Source organism: Nerophis lumbriciformis, linkage group LG02, assembly GCF_033978685.3.
Source record: "Nerophis lumbriciformis linkage group LG02, RoL_Nlum_v2.1, whole genome shotgun sequence".
Classification (NCBI taxonomy): domain Eukaryota; kingdom Metazoa; phylum Chordata; class Actinopteri; order Syngnathiformes; family Syngnathidae; genus Nerophis; species Nerophis lumbriciformis.
In genome coordinates, this window is record NC_084549.2 from 6,255,001 (window position 1) to 6,277,346 (window position 22,346).

A 22,346-nucleotide genomic window follows, 5' to 3' on the forward strand; every position below is an offset into this window, starting at 1 on the left:
CGAGGTGCCGCAAAGAGGAATGAGCGAAACTGCCCAAAGATATGTGTGCCGAGTTTGTATCAACAAAGTATTGAGCAAAGGCTGTGAATACTTATGTACATGTGCCATCCATTCATCCATCTTCTTCCGCTTATCCGAGGTCGGGTCGCGGGGGCAGCAGCCTAAGCAGGGAAGCCCAGACTTTCCTCTCCCCAGCTACTTTGTCCAGCTCTTCCCGGGGGATCCCGAGGCGTTCCCAGGCCAGCCGGGAGACATAGTCTACCCAACGTGTCCTGGGTCTTCCCCGTGGCCTCCTACCGGTTCGGACGTACCCTAAACAGCTCCCTAGGGAGGCGTTCGGGTGGCATCCTGAACCTCATCTGGCTCCTCTCGATGTGGAGGAGCAGCGGCTTTATTTTGAGCTCCTCCCGGATGGCAGAGCTTCTCACCCTATCTCTAAGGGAGAGACCCGCCACCCGGCGGAGGCAACTCATTTGGGCCGCTTGTACCTGTGATCTTCGGTCATAACCCAAAGCTCATGACCATAGGTGAGGATGGGACCGTAGATCGACCGGTAAATTGAGAGCTTTGCCTTCCGGCTCAGCTCCTTCTTCACCACAACGGATCGATACAGCGTCCGCATTACTGAAGACGTCGCCTGTCGATCTCACCATCCACTCTTCCCTCACTTGTGAACAAGACTCCGAGGTACTTGAACTCCTCCACTTGGGGCAAGATTTCCTCCCTAACCCGGAGATGGCACTCCACCCTTTTCCGGGCGAGAACCATGGACTCGGACTTGGAGGTGCTGATTCTCATCCCAGTCGCTTCGCACTCGGCTGCGAACCGATCCAGTGAGAGCTGAAGATCCTGGTCAGATGAAGCCATTAGGACCACATCATCTGCAAAAAGCAGAGACCTAATCCTGCAGCCAAACCGGATCCCCTCAACGCCTTGACTGCGCCTAGAAATTCTGTCCATAAAAGTTATGAACGGAATCGGTGACAAAGGGCAGCCTTGGCGGAGTCCAACCCTCACTGGAAACGTGTCCGACTTACTGCCGGCAATGCGGACCAAGCTCTGACACTGATCACACAGGGAGCGGACCGCCACAATCAGACAGTCCGATACCCCATACTCTCTGAGCAATCCACACAGGACTTCCCGAGGGACACGGTCGAATGCCTTCTCCAAGTCCACAAAGCACATGTAGACTGGTTGGGCAAACTCCCATGCACCCTCAAGGACCCTGCCGAGAGTATAGAGCTGGTCCACAATTCCACGACCAGGACGAAAACCACACTGTTCCTCCTGAATCCGAGGTTCGACTATCCGGCGTAGCCTCCTCTCCAGTACACCTGAATAGACTTTACCGGGAAGGCTGATTTTGTACATGTGATTTTTTTTATTTGCCTTCATTTTTAATAGATTTGCAATATGAAGAAAACCATAGATCAAAGTTAAAATGTGTCATTTTGAAATAAGGCTGTGACATTCAAGAACATGTCAGTTGAATACGTTCATAAGGCGTCCGTCCTGGTGAAGAGCTCGCACTCGGTCTCGTGATCACAGCCGTGGATCAGCTCCTGGTAGCGTTCCTTGACGTCCCCGTAGAGCGGCGCGTGCTCCGCCAAGCCCGGGAAGACCGCGGGTCTCTCGTTGACCAGCGCCTGCAAGCGCAGCTCGTCCGGCCCGCACCGGTACAGAACCAGCAGCAGGTTGGCGGTGTAGGGCAGCACCTCGCTGGTGCGGAAGGAACGTCCCGCTTGCGTGGCGTAGTTGGAGGACGTGGGGGCGTTGTCGTCCTTGAAGAAGCCCAGGAGGGTGTAGAGCGGCAGGAGGGTCTCGCCGTGGCCAACCTGGACGGTCACAGCTTCGCTCACTTGCCGGTCGGCCCTAAAAACCGTACGAATGAAGGAGGTCAAAATGTGCTGAATAAGCAAAAACAATCTCTTTACTCACTTGATCTCAGCGGCCGCTTTGTCCAGCCGACTGAACACATCATGGAAAAGAATGCAGCTGGACTTTCTGTTGATATCGTAACCGTATCCTCTCTTCCAGAACTGCCGAAGGTCGTTGGCGTACTCCACAACCTGGTAGAGGGGGAAAAAAGTGATCAAAGCTTGACCCTCGCCCCGTCCCGTTGCACCGCGGGGTTCACACGAGTCGACCGGCACAGTTAGCATGTGTCAAGTACCAGGTTATCTGACTGAGGTGCATGGCTGCGAAATTGGTAAAAAATAAATAAAAGTTAGCATGCTAACATGTTCAAATTAGCATGCTAATCATTAGCATGTGTCAAGTATTAAGTTATCTGACTCTAAGGTGCACGGCTGCAAAATTGGCAAAAAAAAAGTTAGCATGCTAACATGTTTGAGTTAGCATGCTAACAGTTAGCATGTGTCAAGTATTAAGTTATCTGACTCTATAGTGCACGGCTGCGAAATTGGCAAAAAATAAAAAAGTTAGCATGCTAACATGTTCAAATTAGCATGCTAACCATTAACATGTGTCAAGTATTAAGTTATCTGACTAAGGTGCACGGCTGAGAAATTGGCAAAAAAAACAAAAAAACTTAGCATGCTAACATGTTCAAGTTAGCATGCTAACCGTTAGCATGTGTCAAGTATTAAGTTATCTGACTCTAAGGTGCACGGCTGCAAAATTGGCTAAAATTTTTTTTAGCATGCTAACATGTTCGAGTTAGCATGCTAGCCGTTAGCATGTGTCAAGTACCAGGTTATCTGACTGAGGTGCACGGCTGCGAAATTGGCAAAAAATAAAAAAAGTTAGCATGCTAGCATGTTCAAATTAGCATGCTAACCATTAGCATGTGTCAAGTATTAAGTTATCTGACTCTAAGGTGCACGGCTGCAAAATTGGCAAAAAAAAGTTAGCATGCTAACAGTTAGCATGTGTCAAGTATTAAGTTATCTGACTCTAAGGTGCACGGCTGCAAAATTGGCACAAAAAAAAGTTAGCATGCTAACATGTTCAAGTTAGCATGCTAACCGTTAGCATGTGTCAAGTACCAGGTTATCTGACTGAGGTGCACGGCTGCAAAATTGGCAAAGAAATAGTTAGCATGCTAACCGTTAGCATGTGTCAAGTACTAGGTTATCTGACTGAGGTGCACGGCTACAAAATTGGCTAAAAAAAAAGTTAGCATGCTAACATGCTCGAGTTAGCATGCTAACAGTTAGCATGTGTCAAGTATTAAGTTATCTGACTCTAAGGTGCACGACTGCGAAATTGGCAAAAAAAAAAAAAAAAAGTTAGCATGCTAACATGTTCAAGTTAGCATGCTAACCGTTAGCATGTGTCAAGTACCAGGTTATCTGACTGAGATGCATGGCTACAAAATTGGCTAAAAGAAAAAGTTAGCATGCTAACATGTTCGAGTTAGCATGCTAACAGTTAGCATGTGTCAAGTATTAAGTTATCTGACTAAAGTGCACGGCTGAGAAATTGGCAAAAAAAAAAAAAAAGTTAGCATGATAACATGTTCAAGTTAGCATGCTAACCGTTAGCATGTGTCAAGTACCAGGTTATCTGACTGAGATGCACGGCTGCAAAATTGGCCAAAAAAAAAAGTTAGCATGCTAACATGTTCAAGTTAGCATTCTAACCGTTAGCATGTGTCAAGTACCAGGTTATCTGACTCTTAAGGTGCACGGCTTTAGGATTTAGTTCAAACACGTGTCAAAAATCCTCAATATGACAAAAATAACAGTGCTGTTTTTAGGAATGAGGAGGAATAAGTGCCTGTCGAAGATCTTCTATTTAATAGCAGGCTTCTGCTCTTTTGGGGGAAAGCGCAATAGTCAAAGATCCTCTATATACACTGAACAAAAATATAAACACTTTTGTTTTTTCTCTTATTTTTCATGACTTGAAGCTTTTACTATAATAATAATAATAATAGATTTTATTTGTAAAAAAGCACTTTACATTGACCAAACAACCTCAAAGTGCTACAGTATATTAAAAATAATAATAATAATAAAAATAATTAAAAATAAAAACTAGAACAGCCCAATAGCTAGAACTAGTATGCATATATCTATAAAAAGGCTTTTTTTTTTTTTTTTTAAATAAGGGGTTTTAAGCCTTTTTTAAAAGCATCCACAGTCTGTGGTGCCCTCAGGTGGTCAGGGAGAGCGTTCCACAAACTGGGAGCGGTGGAGCAGAAAGCCTGGTCTCCCATAGTTCGTAGCTTTGTCCTCGAAGGTTGGAGGAGGTTAGCCTGTCCGGAGCGGAGGTGTCGTGTGGAGGTTTTGGGGGTGAGTAGTTCTTTGAGGTAGAGGGGGGCATTTCCATGGAGGCACTGGTGGGTTAGTAGGGTATGTTAGCATGCTAACTTTTTTTTTTTTTTGCCAATTTCGCAGTCGTGCACCTTAGAGTCAGATAACTAAATACTTGACACATGCTAACTGTTAGCATGCTAATTCAAACATGTTAGCATGCTAACTTTTTTTTTTGCCAATTTTGCAGCCGTGCACCTCAGTCAGATAACCTGGTCCTTGACACATGCTAACGGTTAGCATGCTAACTTGAACATGTTAGCATGCTAATTTTTTTTTTTTTGCCAGAGTTGGTGTGATATGGGCCACACAAAACCTAATCCTCTCAAATATTGTTCACAAATGTGTCTAAATCTGTGTTAGTGAGCATTTCTTCTTTGCTAAAAATAATCCCATCCCACCTCACAGGTGTGGCATATCAAGACGCATGATTACTGCACAGGTGTATTAATAGGCCATTCTGAAATGTGCAGTTTTATCACACAGCAAAATGTCACAGATGAGTTTTGAGAGGGTGTGCAATTAGCGTGCTGACTGCGGGAATGTCCACCAGAGCTTTTGCCCGTGAATTAAATGTTCATTTCTTTACCATAAGCCGTCTCCAAATGTGTTTCGGAGAATTTGGCAGTACATCCAACCGGCCTCACAACCACGTGTAACCACACCAGCCCAGAACCTCCACATCCACCCGGACAGCTGCTGCAACAATTGGTTTGCATAATGTTGCGTCGACCAGCTCTTCCCCCCAGGGAATCTAAGTTATTGGTCACTCCCAAGTTCTTTCGATGACATATATGCTGAGTAAGAAGGACCACCAAGACAGAATAGGAATATTATCATGTTTTACTGAAATTTCAGGAGATCAGGGTGGGGGTTGGGGTTATGGTGTGGGCAGAGGTACAGTAAATTATGTACAACAAACGCAAGTGCATTTTATTGATGGCCTTTTGAATGCTCTGAGATACCGTGACAAGATCCTGAGTCCCGTTGCTGTGCCACACCCACACCCGCACGGCCCCATGTTGCAAGGATCTGTACACCACTCCTGCAAACTTGAAAACTAGCAACTTGGCACAGCCGTTGAAGAGGAGTGGAGCAACATTCCACAGACCACAATCGACAACCTGATCAACTCTATGCCTGTTTAATCAGCATCTTGATAGGCCACACCTGTGAGGTGAGATGGATTATCTTAGCAAGGAAGAAATGCTCACTAACACAGATTTAGACACATTTGTAACAATATTTGAGAGAAATAGGGGTGTTGTATGTATAGTAAACTATTGGTCAAAGATCCTGTATATAACAGGATACTGCTGTTCTTAAGAACACACTACAAAAACGTTGGTCAAAGATCCGGTATATAACAGGATACTGCTGTTCTTAGGAATGTACCACAAATATTGGTCAAAGATCCTGCATAAAACAGGAGACTGTTGTTCTTAGGAACGTATTACAAAAACATTAGTCAAAGATCCTGTATATAACTAGAGACTGTTGTTCTTAGTAACATACTACAAAGCTATTGGTCAAAGATCCCGTATATAACAGAAGACTATTGTTCTTAGGAACATACTACAAAAACATTGGTCAAAGATCCGGTATATAACTAGAGACTGTTGTTCTTAGTAACATACTACAAAGCTATTGGTCAAAGATCCCGTATATAACAGAAGACTATTGTTCTTAGGAACATACTACAAAAACATTGGTCAAAGATCCTGTATATAACTAGAGACTGTTGTTCTTAGTAACATACTGCCAAGCCATTGGTCAAAGATCTTGTATAAAACGAGATACTGCTGTTCTTAGGAACGTAGTACAAAATCATTGGTCAAAGAACCTGTATATAACTGGAGACTGTTGTTCTTAATAATGTACTATAAAAAATATTGGTCAAAGATCCTGTATATAACAGGAGACTGTTATTCTTAGTAACATACTAAAAATATTGGTCAATGATCCTGTATATAACTAGAGACTGTTGTTCTTAGTAACGTACTACAAAGCTATTGGTCAAAGATCTTGTATATAACAGGACACTGCTGTTCTTAGGAACGTACTACAAAACAGTGGTCAAAGATCCTGTGTAAATCAGGATACTGCTGCTCTTAGGAACGTACTACAAAACATTGGTCAAAGATCCTGTATATAACAGGATACTGCTGTTCTTAGTAACGTACTACAAAAACATTGGTCAAAGATCCTGTATATAACAGGAGACTGTTGTTCTTAGTAACATACTACAAATATTGGTCAAAAATCCTGTATATAACAGGATACTGTTGTTCCTAGGAACGTACTACAAAACAGTGGTCAAAGATCCTGTATATAACAGGATACTGCTGTTCTTAGGAACACACTACAAAAACGTTGGTCAAAGATCCGGTATATACCAGGATACTGCTGTTCTTAGGAATGTACCACAAATATTGGTCAAAGATCCCATATATAACAGAAGACTGTTGTTCTTAGGAACATACTACAAAAACATTGGTCAAAGATCCTGTTTATAACTAGAGACTGTTGTTCTTAGTAACATACTACCAAGCTATTGGTCAAAGATCTTGTATAAAACGAGATACTGCTGTTCTTAGGAACGTAGTACAAAATCATTGGTCAAAGAACCTGTATATAACTGGAGACTGTTGTTCTTAATAATGTACTATAAAAAATATTGGTCAAAGATCCTGTATATAACAGGAGACTGTTATTCTTAGTAACATACTACAAATATTGGTCAATGATCCTGTATATAACTAGAGACTGTTGTTCTTAGTAACGTACTACAAAGCTATTGGTCAAAGATCCTGTATAAACCAGGATACTGCTGTTCTTAGGAACGTACTACATAATATTGGTCAAAGATCCTGTGTAAATCAGGATACTGCTGCTCTTAGGAACGTACTGCAAAACATTGGTCAAAGATCCTGTATATAGCAGGATACTGCTGTTCTTAGTAACGTACTACAAAAACATTGGTCAAAGATCCTGTATATAACAGGAGACTGTTGTTCTTAGTAACATACTACAAATATTGGTCAAAAATCCTGTATATAACAGGATACTGTTGTTCTTAGGAATGTACTACAAAAATATTGGTCAAAGATCCTGTAAATAACAGGATACTACTGTTCTTAGGAATGCAATACAAAACTATTGGTCAAAGATCCTGTATATAATAGGATACTGTTGTTCTTAGTAACATACTACAAATATTGGTCAAAGATTCTGTATATAACAGGATACTGTTCTTAAGAATGTACTACAAAAATATTGGTCAACGGTCCTGTATATAACAGGATACTACTGTTCTTAGGAATGCAATACAAAACATTGGTCAAAGATCCTGTATATAACAGGATACTGTTGTTCTTAGGAACGTACTACAAAAATATTGGTCAAAGATCCTGTATATTACAGGATACTACTGTTCTTAGGAATGTGATACAAAACTATTGGTCAAAGAGCATGTATATAATAGGATACTGTTGTTCTTAGTAACATACTACAAATATTGGTCAAAGATCCTGTATATAACAGGATACTGTTGTTCTTAGGAAAGAACTCCAAATATAATTGTCAATGATCCTGTATATAACAGGATACTGTTGTTCTTAGGAAAGTACTACAAATATGTTGGTCAAAGATCCTGTATATAACAGGATACTACTGTTCTTAGGAATGCAATACAAAACTATTGGTCAAAGATCCTGTATATAATAGGATACTGTTGTTCTTAGTAACATACTACAAATATTGGTCAAAGATCCTGTATATAACAGGATACTGTTCTTAAGAATGTACTACAAAAATATTGGTCAAAGGTCCTGTATATAAAAGGATACTACTGTTCTTAGGAATGCAATACAAAACATTGGTCAAAGATCCTGTATATAACAGGATACTGTTGTTCTTAGGAACGTACTACAAAAATATTGGTCAAAGATCCTGTATATAACAGGATACTACTGTTCTTAGGAATGTAATACAAAACTATTGGTCAAAGAGCATGTATATAATAGGATACTGTTGTTCTTAGTAACATACTACAAATATTGGTCAAAGATCCTGTATATAACAGGATACTGTTCTTAAGAATGTACTACAAAAATATTGGTCAAAGGTCCTGTATATAACAGGATACTACTGTTCTTAGGAATGCAATACAAAACATTGGTCAAAGATCCTGTATATAACAGGATACTGTTGTTCTTAGGAACGTACTACAAAAATATTGGTCAAAGATCCTGTATATAACAGGATACTACTGTTCTTAGGAATGTGATACAAAACTATTGGTCAAAGAGCATGTATATAATAGGATACTGTTGTTCTTAGTAACATACTACAAATATTGGTCAAAGATCCTGTATATAACAGGATACTGTTGTTCTTAGGAAAGAACTCCAAATATATTTGTCAAAGATCCTGTATATAACAGGAGACTGTTGTTCTTAGTAACATACTACAAATATTGGTCAAAATCCTGTATATAACAGGATACTACTGTTCTTAGGAATGCAATACAAAACTATTGGTCAAAGATCCTGTATATAATAGGATACTGTTGTTCTTAGTAACATACTACAAATATTGGTCAAAGATCCTGTATATAACAGGATACTGTTGTTCTTAGGAATGTACTACAAAAATATTGGTCAAAGATCCTGTATATAACAGGATACTACTGTTCTTAGGAATGCAATACAAAACTATTGGTCAAAGATCCTGTATATAATAGGATACTGTTGTTCTTAGTAACATACTACAAATATTGGTCAAAGATCCTGTATATAACAGGATACTGTTCTTAAGAATGTACTACAAAAATATTGGTCAAAGGTCCTGTATATAACAGGATACTACTGTTCTTAGGAATGTAATACAAAACATTGGTCAAAGATCCTGTATATAACAGGATACTGTTGTTCTTAGGAACGTACTACAAAAATATTGGTCAAAGATCCTGTATATAACAGGATACTACTGTTCTTAGGAATGTAATACAAAACTATTGGTCAAAGATCCTGTATATAACAGGATACTGTTGTTCTTAGTAACATACTACAAATATTGGTCAAAGATCCTGTATATAACAGGATGCTGTTGTTCTTAGGAAAGAACTCCAAATATATTTGTCAAAGATCCTGTATATAACAGGATACTGTTGTTCTTAGGAAAGTACTACAAAAACATTGGTCAAAGATCCTGTATATAACAGGATACTACTGTTCTTAGGAATGCAATACAAAACTATTGGTCAAAGATCCTGTATATAATAGGATACTGTTGTTCTTAGTAACATACTACAAATATTGCTCAAAGATCCTGTATATAACAGGATACTGTTGTTCTTAGGAAAGAACTCCAAATATATTTGTCAAAGATCCTGTATATAACAGGAGACTGTTGTTCTTAGTAACATACTACAAATATTGGTCAAAATCCTGTATATAACAGGATACTACTGTTCTTAGGAATGCAATACAAAACTATTGGTCAAAGATCCTGTATATAATAGGATACTGTTGTTCTTAGTAACATACTACAAATATTGGTCAAAGATCCTGTATATAACAGGATACTGTTGTTCTTATGAATGTACTACAAAAATATTGGTCAAAGATCCTGTATATAACAGGATACTACTGTTCTTAGGAATGCAATACAAAACTATTGGTCAAAGATCCTGTATATAATAGGATACTGTTGTTCTTAGTAACATACTACAAATATTGGTCAAAGATCCTGTATATAACAGGATACTGTTCTTAAGAATGTACTACAAAAATATTGGTCAAAGGTCCTGTATATAACAGGATACTACTGTTCTTAGGAATGTAATACAAAACATTGGTCAAAGATCCTGTATATAACAGGATACTGTTGTTCTTAGGAACGTACTACAAAAATATTGGTCAAGGATCCTGTATATAACAGGATACTGTTGTTCTTAGGAATGTACTACAAAAATATTGGTCAAAGATCCTGTATATAACAGGATACTACTGTTCTTAGGAATGCAATACAAAACTATTGGTCAAAGATCCTGTATATAATAGGATACTGTTGTTCTTAGTAACATACTACAAATATTGGTCAAAGATTCTGTATATAACAGGATACTGTTCTTAAGAATGTACTACAAAAATATTGGTCAAAGGTCCTGTATATAACAGGATACTACTGTTCTTAGGAATGCAATACAAAACATTGGTCAAAGATCCTGTATATAACAGGATACTGTTGTTCTTAGGAACGTACTACAAAAATATTGGTCAAAGATCCTGTATATTACAGGATACTACTGTTCTTAGGAATGTGATACAAAACTATTGGTCAAAGAGCATGTATATAATAGGATACTGTTGTTCTTAGTAACATACTACAAATATTGGTCAAAGATCCTGTATATAACAGGATACTGTTGTTCTTAGGAAAGAACTCCAAATATAATTGTCAATGATCCTGTATATAACAGGATACTGTTGTTCTTAGGAAAGTACTACAAATATGTTGGTCAAAGATCCTGTATATAACAGGATACTACTGTTCTTAGGAATGCAATACAAAACTATTGGTCAAAGATCCTGTATATAATAGGATACTGTTGTTCTTAGTAACATACTACAAATATTGGTCAAAGATCCTGTATATAACAGGATACTGTTGTTCTTAGGAATGTACTACAAAAATATTGGTCAAAGATCCTGTATATAACAGGATACTACTGTTCTTAGGAATGCAATACAAAACTATTGGTCAAAGATCCTGTATATAATAGGATACTGTTGTTCTTAGTAACATACTACAAATATTGGTCGAAGATCCTGTATATAACAGGATACTGTTCTTAAGAATGTACTACAAAAACATTGGTCAAAGGTCCTGTATATAACAGGATACTACTGTTCTTAGGAATGTAATACAAAACATTGGTCAAAGATCCTGTATATAACAGGATACTGTTGTTCTTAGGAACGTACTACAAAAATATTGGTCAAAGATCCTGTATATAACAGGATACTACTGTTCTTAGGAATGTAATACAAAACAATTGGTCAAAGAGCATGTATATAATAGGATACTGTTGTTCTTAGTAACATACTACAAATATTGGTCAAAGATCCTGTATATATCAGGATACTGTTCTTAGGAAAGAACTACACATATATTTGTCAAAGATCCTGTATATAACAGGAAACTGTTGCTCCTTGTAACGTACTACAAAAACATTGATCAAAGATCCTGTGTATAACAGAAGACTGTTGTTCTTAGGAACGTACTACAAAAACATTGGCCAAAGATCCTTTGTATAACTAGAGACTGTTGTTCTTAGTAACGTACTACAAAGCTATTGGTCAAAGATCTTGTATAAAACGAGATACTGCTGTTCTTAGGAATGTAATACAAAACATTGGTCAAAGATCCTGTATATAACAGGATACTGTTGTTCTTAGGAACGTACTACAAAACATTGTTTAAAGATCCTGTATATACCAGGATACTGCTGTTCTTAGGAACATTCTACAAAACATTGGTCAAAGATCCTGTATATAACAGGATACTGCTGTTCTTAGTAACGTACTACAAATATTGGTCAAAGATCCTGTATATAACAGGATACTGTTGTTCTTAGGAATGTACTACAAAAATATTGGTCAAAGATCCTGTACATAACAGGATACTACTGTTCTTAGGAATGCAATACAAAACTATTGGTCAAAGATCCTGTATATAATAGGATACTGTTGTTCTTAGTAACATACTACAAACATTGGTCAAAGATCCTGTATATAACAGGATACTGTTCTTAAGAATGTACTACAAAAATATTGGTCAAAGGTCCTGTATATAACAGGATACTACTGTTCTTAGGAATGCAATACAAAACATTGGTCAAAGATCCTGTATATAACAGGATACTGTTGTTCTTAGGAACGTACTACAAAAATATTGGTCAAAGATCCTGTATATAACAGGATACTACTGTTCTTAGGAATGCAATACAAAACTATTGGTCAAAGATCCTGTATATAATAGGATACTGTTGTTCTTAGTAACATACTACAAATATTGGTCAAAGATCCTGTATATAACAGGATACTATTGTTCTTAGGAAAGAACTCCAAATATAATTGTCAATGATCCTGTATATAGCAGGATACTGTTGTTCTTAGGAAAGTACTACAAATATGTTGGTCAAAGATCCTGTATATAACAGGATACTACTGTTCTTAGGAATGCAATACAAAACTATTGGTCAAAATCCTGTATATAATAGGATACTGTTGTTCTTAGTAACATACTACAAATTTTGGTCAAAGATCCTGTATATAACAGGATACTGTTGTTCTTATGAATGTACTACAAAAATATTGGTCAAAGATCCTGTATATAACAGGATACTACTGTTCTTAGGAATGCAATACAAAACTATTGGTCAAAGATCCTGTATATAATAGGATACTGTTGTTCTTAGTAACATACTACAAATATTGGTCAAAGATCCTGTATATAACAGGATACTGTTCTTAAGAATGTACTACAAAAATATTGGTCAAAGGTCCTGTATATAACAGGATACTACTGTTCTTAGGAATGTAATACAAAACATTGGTCAAAGATCGTGAATATAACAGGATACTGTTGTTCTTAGGAACGTACTACAAAAATATTGGTCAAAGATCCTGTATATAACAGGATACTACTGTTCTTAGGAATGTGATACAAAACTATTGGTCAAAGAGCATGTATATAATAGGATACTGTTGTTCTTAGTAACATACTACAAATATTGGTCAAAGATCCTGTATATAACAGGATACTGTTGTTCTTAGGAAAGAACTCCAAATATATTTGTCAAAGATCCTGTATATACCAGGATACTGTTGTTTTTAGGAAAGTACTACAAATATATTGGTCAAAGATCCTGTATATAACAGGATACTACTGTTCTTAGGAATGTAATACAAAACTATTGGTCAAATATCCTGTATATAACAGGATACTGTTCTTAAGAATGTACTACAAAAATATTGGTCAAAGGTCCTGCATATAACAGGATACTACTGTTCTTAGGAATGTAATCCAAATTATTGGTCAAAGAGCATGTATATAATAGGATTCTGTTGTTCTTAGTAACATACTACAAATATTGGTCAAAGATCCTGTATATAACAGGATACTGTTGTTCTTAGGAAACAACTCCAAATATATTTGTCAAAGATCCTGTATATACCAGGATACTGTTGTTCTTAGGAAAGTACTACAAATATATTGGTCAAAGATCCTGTATATAACAGGATACTACTGTTCTTAGGAATGTAATACAAAACTATTGGTCAAAGATCCTGTATATAACAGGATACTGTTGTTCTTAGTAACATACTACAAAAATATTGGTCAAAGATCCTCTATACACGAGGGCTGTTCTGCACTGCCATACCTGAGCGTCGTCCTGGGTAAAGAGCAGACACCAGGGGGAGTTGAGGGTCTTGATGGCCAGCTCGTAGGCACAAAGGTTAAATGCACCGTCGGCCATGTCTGTGGTTCAAAATGACATCATTAGGCTTCACTAAACGTCTTAAAATACAGCACTGACCTGCCGTGATGTTCTCATGAGGGACTCGGAGTTGGTCTGCTATCTTCTCCCGGACCTTCTTCATCTCTGGTCCCTCTTTGAACTTGTCCACCTCTGTCAGGGCTGAGGGGTTCTTTACCACCTCCTCCAGGAACTTGGGGCAGTTCTGGAAATGTTTCATCAGTGCGTCGTTCACAGCGGGGTAGAACTGGTCTAGTTGCAGGGGAGATACTTAGCTTCACTTCTTTTTACACTTTAGTCGACAAACACTGAGTTCAAACACTGTTTCGTGGTTTCCTAGTTTTACTGCTAAAGGTGGTTAACTTATTTTTACACTTAAATTAGTTAAAATCCTGTTAACAAAGTTAGAGTACGTTTTTTTTTTTTTTTTATTGTTTTACACTTGAATGAGTTAAAATCCTGTTAACAAAGTTAGGGTACGTTTTTTTAATTTTTTTATTTTTTTTACACTTGAATGAGTTAAAATCCTGTTAAAAAAGATAAAGTAGAATGTTTTTTTTAACATTAGTTAACTTATCTTACACCTGAATGAGTTAAAAACCTGTTAAAAAAGATAAAGTATATGTATTTTTTAACATTAGTTAACTCATTTTTACACTTGAATGAGTTAAAAACCTATTAACAAAGATAAAGTAGACCGTTTTTAAAAAAAAAATTAGTTAACTTATTTTTACACTTGAATGAGTTAAAAAAACAACCTGTTTTACAAAGATAAAGTATATATTTTTTTTAACATTGGTTAACTTATTTTTACACTTGAATGAGTTAAAAAAAAACAGTTTTACAAAGATAAAGTATATATATTTTTTTACCTTAGTTAACTTATTTTTACACTTGAATGAGTTAAAAATCTATTAAAAAAGATCAAGTATGTGTATTTTTTAACATTAGTTAACTCATTTTTACACTTGAATGAGTTAAAAACCTATTAACAAAGATAAAGTAGACCGTTTAAAAAAAAAAAAATTAGTTAACTTATTTTTACACTTGAATGAGTTAAAAAAACCAACCTGTTTTATAAAGATAAAGTATATATATATTTTTAACATTGGTTAACTTATTTTTTACACTTGAATGAGTTAAAAAAAACAGTTTTACAAAGATAAAGTATATATATTTTTTTACCTTAGTTAACTTATTTTTACACTTGAATGAGTTACAAATCTGTTAAAAAAGATAAAGTATATGTATTTTTTAACATTAGTTAACTCATTTTTACACTTGAATGAGTTAAAAACCTATTAACAAAGATAAAGTAGACCGTTTTTAAAAAAAAAATTAGTTAACTTATTTTTACACTTGAATGAGTTAAAAAAACAACCTGTTTTACAAAGATAAAGTATATATTTTTTTAACATTTGTTAACTTATTTTTACACTTGAATGAGTTAAAAAAAACAGTTTTACAAAGATAAAGTATATATATTTTTTTACCTTAGTTAACTTATTTTTACACTTGAATGAGTTAAAAATCTGTTAAAAAAGATCAAGTATATGCATTTTTTAACATTAGTTAACTCATTTTTACACTTAAATGAGTTAAAAACCTATTAACAAAGATAAAGTAGACCGTTTTTTATTTTAAATTAGTTAACTTATTTTTACACTTGAATGAGTTAAAAAAAACAACCTGTTTTACAAAGATAAAGTATATATATATTTTTTTAACATTAGTTATTTTTACACTTGAATGAGTTAAAAAAACAGTTTTACAAAGATAAAGTATATATATTTTTAACCTTAGTTAACTTATTTTTACACTTGAATGAGTTAAAAACCTGTTAAAAAAGATAAAGTAGAATGTTTTTTTTAACATTAGTTAACTTACTTTTACACTTGTATGAGTTAAGAACCTGTTAAAAAAGATAAAGTATATCTAATTTTTAATATTAGTTAACTAATTTTTACACTTGAATGAGTTAAAAACCTGTTAAAAAAGATAAAGTAGAATGTTTTTTTTTAACATTAGTTAACTTATCTTACACCTGGATGAGTTAAAAACCTGTTAAAAAAAGATAAAGTATATATATTTTTTAATATTAGTTAACTAATTTTTACACTTAAATGAGTTAAAAACCTATTAACAAAGATAAAGTAGACCGTTTTTTATTTTAAATTAGTTAACTTATTTTTACACTTGAATGAGTTAAAAAAACAACCTGTTTTACAAAGATAAAGTATATTTTTTTAACATTAGTTAAGTTATTTTTACACTTGAATGAGTTAAAAAAAACAGTTTTACAAAGATAAAGTATATATATTTTTAACCTTAGTTAACTTATTTTTACACTTGAATGAGTTAAAAACCTATTAACAAAGATAAAGTAGACCGTTTTTTTTAATTAGTTAACTTATTTTTACACTTGAATGAGTTAAAAAAAACCTGTTTTACAAAGATAAAGTATATATTTTTTTAACATTAATTAACTTATTTTTACACTTGAATGAGTTAAAAAAAAAAAACAGTTTTACAAAGATAAAGTATATATCTTTTTAACCTTAGTTAACTTATTTTTACACTTGAATGAGTTAAAAACATGTTAAAAAAGATCAAGTAGAATGTTTTTTTTAACATTAGTTAACTTACTTTTACACTTGTATGAATTAAGAACCTGTTAACAAAGTTAGAGTAAGTGTTGTTGTTTTTTACACTTGAATGAGTTAAAAACCTGTTAACAAAGATAAAGTAGACCGTTTTTTTTAAATTAGTTAACTTATTTTTACACTTGAATGAGTTAAAAAAAAACCTGTTTTACAAAGATAAAGTATATATTTTTTTTAACATTAACTTATTTTTACACTTGAATGAGTTAAAAAAAAACAGTTTTACAAAGATAAAGTATATATCTTTTTAACCTTAGTTAACTTATTTTTACACTTGAATGAGTTAAAACCATGTCAAAAAAGATAAAGTAGAATGTTTTTTTTAACATTAGTTAACTTACTTTTACACTTGTATGAGTTAAGAACCTGTTAACAAAGTTAGAGTAAGTGTTGTTGTTTTTTACACTTGAATGAGTTAAAAACCTGTTAAAAAAGATAAAGTAGACCGTTTTTTTAAATTAGTTAACTTATTTTTACACTTGAATGAGTTAAAAAAAACAACTGTTTTACAAAGATAAAGTATAATTTTTTTTAACATTAGTTAACTTATTTTTACACTTGAATGAGTTAAAAACCTGTTAAAAAAAGACAAAGTAGAATTTTTTTGACATTAATTAACTTATCTTACAACTGAATGAGTTAAAAACCTGTTAAAAAAAGATAAAGTATATCTAATTTGTAATATTAGTTAACTAATTTTTACACTCGAATGAGTTAAAAACCTGTTAAAAAAAGATAAAGTAGAATGTTTTTTTTTAACATTAGTTAACTTATTTTTATACTTGTATGAGTTAAGAACCTGTTAACAAAGTTAGAGTAGTTTTTTGTTTTTTTTACACTTGAATGAGTTAAAAACCTGTTTACAAAGATAAAGTAGAATGTTGTTTTTTTTAACATGAATTAACTTATTTTAAACCTGAATAAGTTAAAAACCTGTTAACAAATATAAAGTAGACTGTTTTTTTTTAACATTAGTTAACTAACTTTTACTCTTGAATGAGTTAAAAACCTGTTAAAAAAGATAAAGTAGACTGTTTTTTTTAAACTAGTTAACTTATTTTTACACTTGAATGAGTAAAAAAAGTTTTACAAAGATAAAGTATATATTTTTTTAACATTAGTTAACTTATTTTTACACTTGAATGAGTTAAAAACCTGTTAACAAAGATAAAGTATAATTTTTTTTAACATTAGTTAACTTATGTTTACACTTGTATGAGTCAAGAGCCTGTTTACAAGGTTTTGGTAGACTGCTTTAACAGTGGTTCGCTTCCTTTTACACCTGCGTGACAATGCAGATGAGTTAAGACAGTGTGTTTCTGTAAAAGTGGTTAACTAACAAAGTTAAGGCAGACTGTTTTTTCCACAGTAGTAAACTTATTTTTACACTTTCTATGAGTTAAGAACTAGTTAACAAAGTTGTTTAACGGTGGTTAACCTACTTTTACTCATGTATATGTTTAGAACCTTTCAACACACTTAAGGTACCCAGCAGGCACACCCCATTGAAACAACGTTGAATTAAGTCCTGACGTTTAGGAACTCAAACATAACATTGAAACAACATGCTTTTTGACAACGTTTAATCAATGTTGGGTTCTGACGTTGATTTGACCATTGAAATTTGGTCATTTCCCCAACCAATATTCCACAACTCAAGCATAACATTGAAACAACATGCTTTTTGACAACCTTTAACCAATGTTGGGTTCTATAGTTGATTTGACCATTGAAATGTGGTTATTTCCCCAACCAATACTCCACAACTCAAACACAACATTGAAACAACATGCTTTTTGACAACGTTTAATCAATGTTGGGTTCTGACGTTGATTTGACCATTGAAATTTGGTCATTTCCCAACCAATATTCCACAACACAAATACGTTGAAACAACATGCTTTTTGTCAACGTTTAATCAATGTTGGGTTCTGACGTTGATTTGACATTGAAATTTGGTCATTTCCCAACCAATATTCTACGACACAAATACAACGTTGAAACAACATGCTTTTTGACAACGTTTAATCAATGTTGGGTTCTGACGTTGATTTGACCATTGACATTTGGTTATTTCACAACCAATATTCCACAACACAAATACGTTGAAACAACATGCTTTTTGACGACGTTTAATCAATGTCAGGTTGTGACGTTGATTTGACCATTGAAATTTGGTCATTTCCCAACCAATACTCCACAACTCAAACATAACATTGAAACAACATGCTTTTTGACGACGTTTAATCAATGATGGGTTCTGACGTTGATTTGACCATTGAAATGTGGTCATTTCCCCAACCAATATTCCACAACACAAACACAACATTGAAACAACATGCTTTTTGACAACGTTTAATCAATATCAGGTTTGACGTTGATTTGACCATTGAAATTTGGCCATTTCCCCAACCAATATTCCACAATTCAAACATAACGTTGAAACAACATGCTTTTTGATGACGTTTAATCAATGTTGGGTTGTGACGTTGATTTGACCATTGAATTTTGGTCATTTCCCAACCCATATTCCACAACACAAATACGTTGAAACAACATGCTTTTTGACTACGTTTAATCAATGTCAGGTTGTGACGTTGATTTGACATTGAAATGTGGTCATTTCCCCAACCAACATTCCACAATTCAAACATAACATTGAAACAAAATGCTTTTTGACGACGTTTAATCAATGTTGGGTTCTGACGTTGATTTGACCATTGAAATTTGGTCATTTCCCAACTAATATTCTACGACACAAATACAACATTGAAACAACATGCTTTTTGATGACGTTTAATCAATGTTGGGTTCTAATGTTGATTTGACCATTGAAATGTGGTCATTTCCCCAACCAATATTCGACAACTCAAACACAACATTGAAACAACATGCTTTTTTGACAACGTTGAATCAATATCAGGTTTGACGTTGATTTGACCATTGAAATGTGGTCATTTCCCCAACCAATATTCCACAATTCAAACATAACGTTGAAACAACATGCTTTTTGACGACGTTTAATCAATATCAGGTTGTGACGTTGATTTGACATTGAAATGTGGTCATTTCCCCAACCAATACTCCACAACTCAAACATAACATTGAAACAACATGCTTTTTGACGACGTTTAATCAATGTTGGGTTCTGACGTTGATTTGACCATTGAAATATGGTCATTTCCCAACCAATATTCCACAACACAAATACGTTGAAACAACATGCTTTTTGACAACCTTTAACCAATGTTGGGTTCTATAGTTGATTTAACCATTGAAATTTGGTTATTTCCCAACCAATATTCTACAAAACAAATAAGTTGAAACAACATGCTTTTTGACGACGTTTAATCAATGTTGGGTTCTAAAGTTGATTTGACCATTGAAATGTGGTCATTTCCCCAACCAATATTCCACAACTCAAACATAACGTGGAAACAACATGCTTTTTGACGACGTTTAATCAATGTTGGGTTCTGACGTTGATTTGACCATTGAAATTTGGTTATTTCCCAACCAATATTCTACAACACAAATAAGTTGAAACAACATGCTTTTTGACGACGTTTAATCAATGTCAGGTTGTGACGTTGATTTGACCATTGAAATGTGGTCATTTCCCCAGCCATTATTCTACAACACAAACACAACATTGAAACAACATGCTTTTTCACGACCTTTAACCAATGTTGGGTTCTATAGTTGATTTGACCATTGAAATTTGGTTATTTCACAACCAATATTCCACAACACAAATACGTTGAAACAACATGCTTTTTGACGACGTTTAATCAATATCAGGTTGTGACGTTGATTTGACCATTGAAATTTGGTCATTTTCCAACCAATACTCCACAACTCAAACACAACATTGAAACAACATGCTTTTTGACGACGTTTAATCAATGTTGGGTTCTGACGTTGATTTGACCATTGAAATTTGGTCATTTTCCCAACCAACAACGTGGATCCAACGTAAGACATTAACATCGTCTCAATGTACAAATACGACTATTTTGCGACGTTGTTTCAAAGTCAGTTTTAAAGGACATGTACGTATAATCAACTTTGTATCAACGTCTTGCGCCTGCTGGGTGGACTCTTTTTATTAACTTTTTTCCCTGCACTTATAGATTATTGTTTGGTGGCGACGAGCTTCTTTTCCCACTAGTGGGACATTGAACAGGGCTTGAAACTGTATGTTTTCATTTTTTTACACTGCAAACTTGTCAATAGTGATGAGCATACTGTAGTCACTAGTATAGACTGTTACTTAAAAATGTTTTATGATGGGGGTGTGTTTAACCCTGGAACAGACTATTTCATGAATACATGGATACATGAGTCCTACCTTCAACATGCCACAGTTCTGTGAGACCCGCCCGGAAGGCCAGGGTGCTGTTGATGCAGCGGTGCTTGGAGCTGCTGGTGAAGCTCACCAAGCCTCCCTTGAGGTTCTCCTCCGTCAGCAAGGAGGGGAAGAGCTTGGCCAGCCTGACCGCCAGGTGCTTGTGGTCGTCCACGCCTTTGGGGGCCAGTCGCCCGTCCATGTCCTCCGTGTACCACATGTCCCACTGGGTCTGGATGTCCCGCAGCCAGCTCTCCTTGGCGGGGGAGGCCCCTTTCACCGCCTGGTACATGTTCTGCATCTCCTTGAATATGGGGCCGGTGGGGTACCTGGTGCCGTGGCGTACGATGGCGGTGAGGTGGCGCGGGCGGCATGCTGGGGACGGAGGGCGCAGGACGGAGGCGTTGACGGCCAGGATGTCATCCAAGAGGTAGGGGTTGACTTCCTCGTAGCGTCCCTTGGTGCCAAAGTATTTAGCGATCCTCGGTACGCTCGGGTGGGCGCTGATGACGGCGGCGAACATCAAGTGGACGCCGAGGAGCCTCCACAAGCCCGCCTGCATGATTCCTGCTCGACCCAAACTGTGTGTGTGTCAAACTAAGTCGTTTTTTTTTGTGTGTGTTTCTTTCTTTAGGGTTGTGTAACATCATGAAGTGAACTTTGGACCCCCGCCTTCAACGGTGGAGCAATGAGATTAGTCAGAGTAACTTTTGCAACACTTTGGGACAAATTCAACAGTTTGATGTGCAAACATGCTGCACTTATGCTGTATAATAGACTGTATTTATGTTATTCACGTGTGAATAATGCTGTATAATAGACTGTATTTATATTATTCACATGTGAATAATGCTGTATAATAGACTGTATTTATGTTATTCACATGTGAATAATGCTGTATAATAGACGGTATTTATATTATTCACATGTGAATAATGCTGTATAATAGACTGTATTTATATTATTCACATGTGAATAATGCTGTATAATAAACTATTTATATTATTCACATGTAAATAATGCTGTATAATAGACTGTATTTATGTTATTCACGTGTGAATAATGCTGTATAATAGACTGTATTTATGTTATTCACATGTGAATAATGCTGTATAATAGACTATATTATTCACATGGGAATAATGCTGTATAATAGACTGTATTTATATTATTCACATGTGAATAATGCTGTATAATAGACTGTATTTATGTTATTCACGTGTGAATAATGCTGTATAATAGACTGTATTTATATTATTCACATGTGAATAATGCTGTATAATAAACTATTTATATTATTCACATGTAAATAATGCTGTATAATAGACTGTATTTATATTATTCACATGTGAATAATGCTGTATAATAGACTGTATTTATATTATTCACATGTGAATAATGCTGAATAATAGACTGTATTTATATTATTCACATGTGAATAATGCGGTATAATAGACTGTATTTATTTTATTCACGTGTGAATAATGCGGTATAATAAACTGTAT

General features: G+C 35.1%; 1 protein-coding gene across 1 annotated transcript; it reads right to left on the reverse strand.

Annotated features, from left to right (window-relative positions):
* Positions 1-1,361: 1,361 nt before the first annotated feature.
* LOC133570077 (multiple inositol polyphosphate phosphatase 1-like) lies at positions 1,362-21,468 on the reverse strand. Its single transcript, XM_061923134.1, has 5 exons — positions 20,845-21,468; positions 13,891-14,082; positions 13,735-13,832; positions 1,942-2,072; positions 1,362-1,875 (listed from the first exon to the last, which is right to left on the reverse strand). The coding sequence occupies exons 1-5, from the start codon at positions 21,401-21,403 to the stop codon at positions 1,500-1,502; spliced, it is 1,356 nt and encodes a 451-aa protein (XP_061779118.1). The 5' UTR covers positions 21,404-21,468; the 3' UTR covers positions 1,362-1,499.
* Between the last annotated feature and the right edge of the window lie 878 nt (positions 21,469-22,346).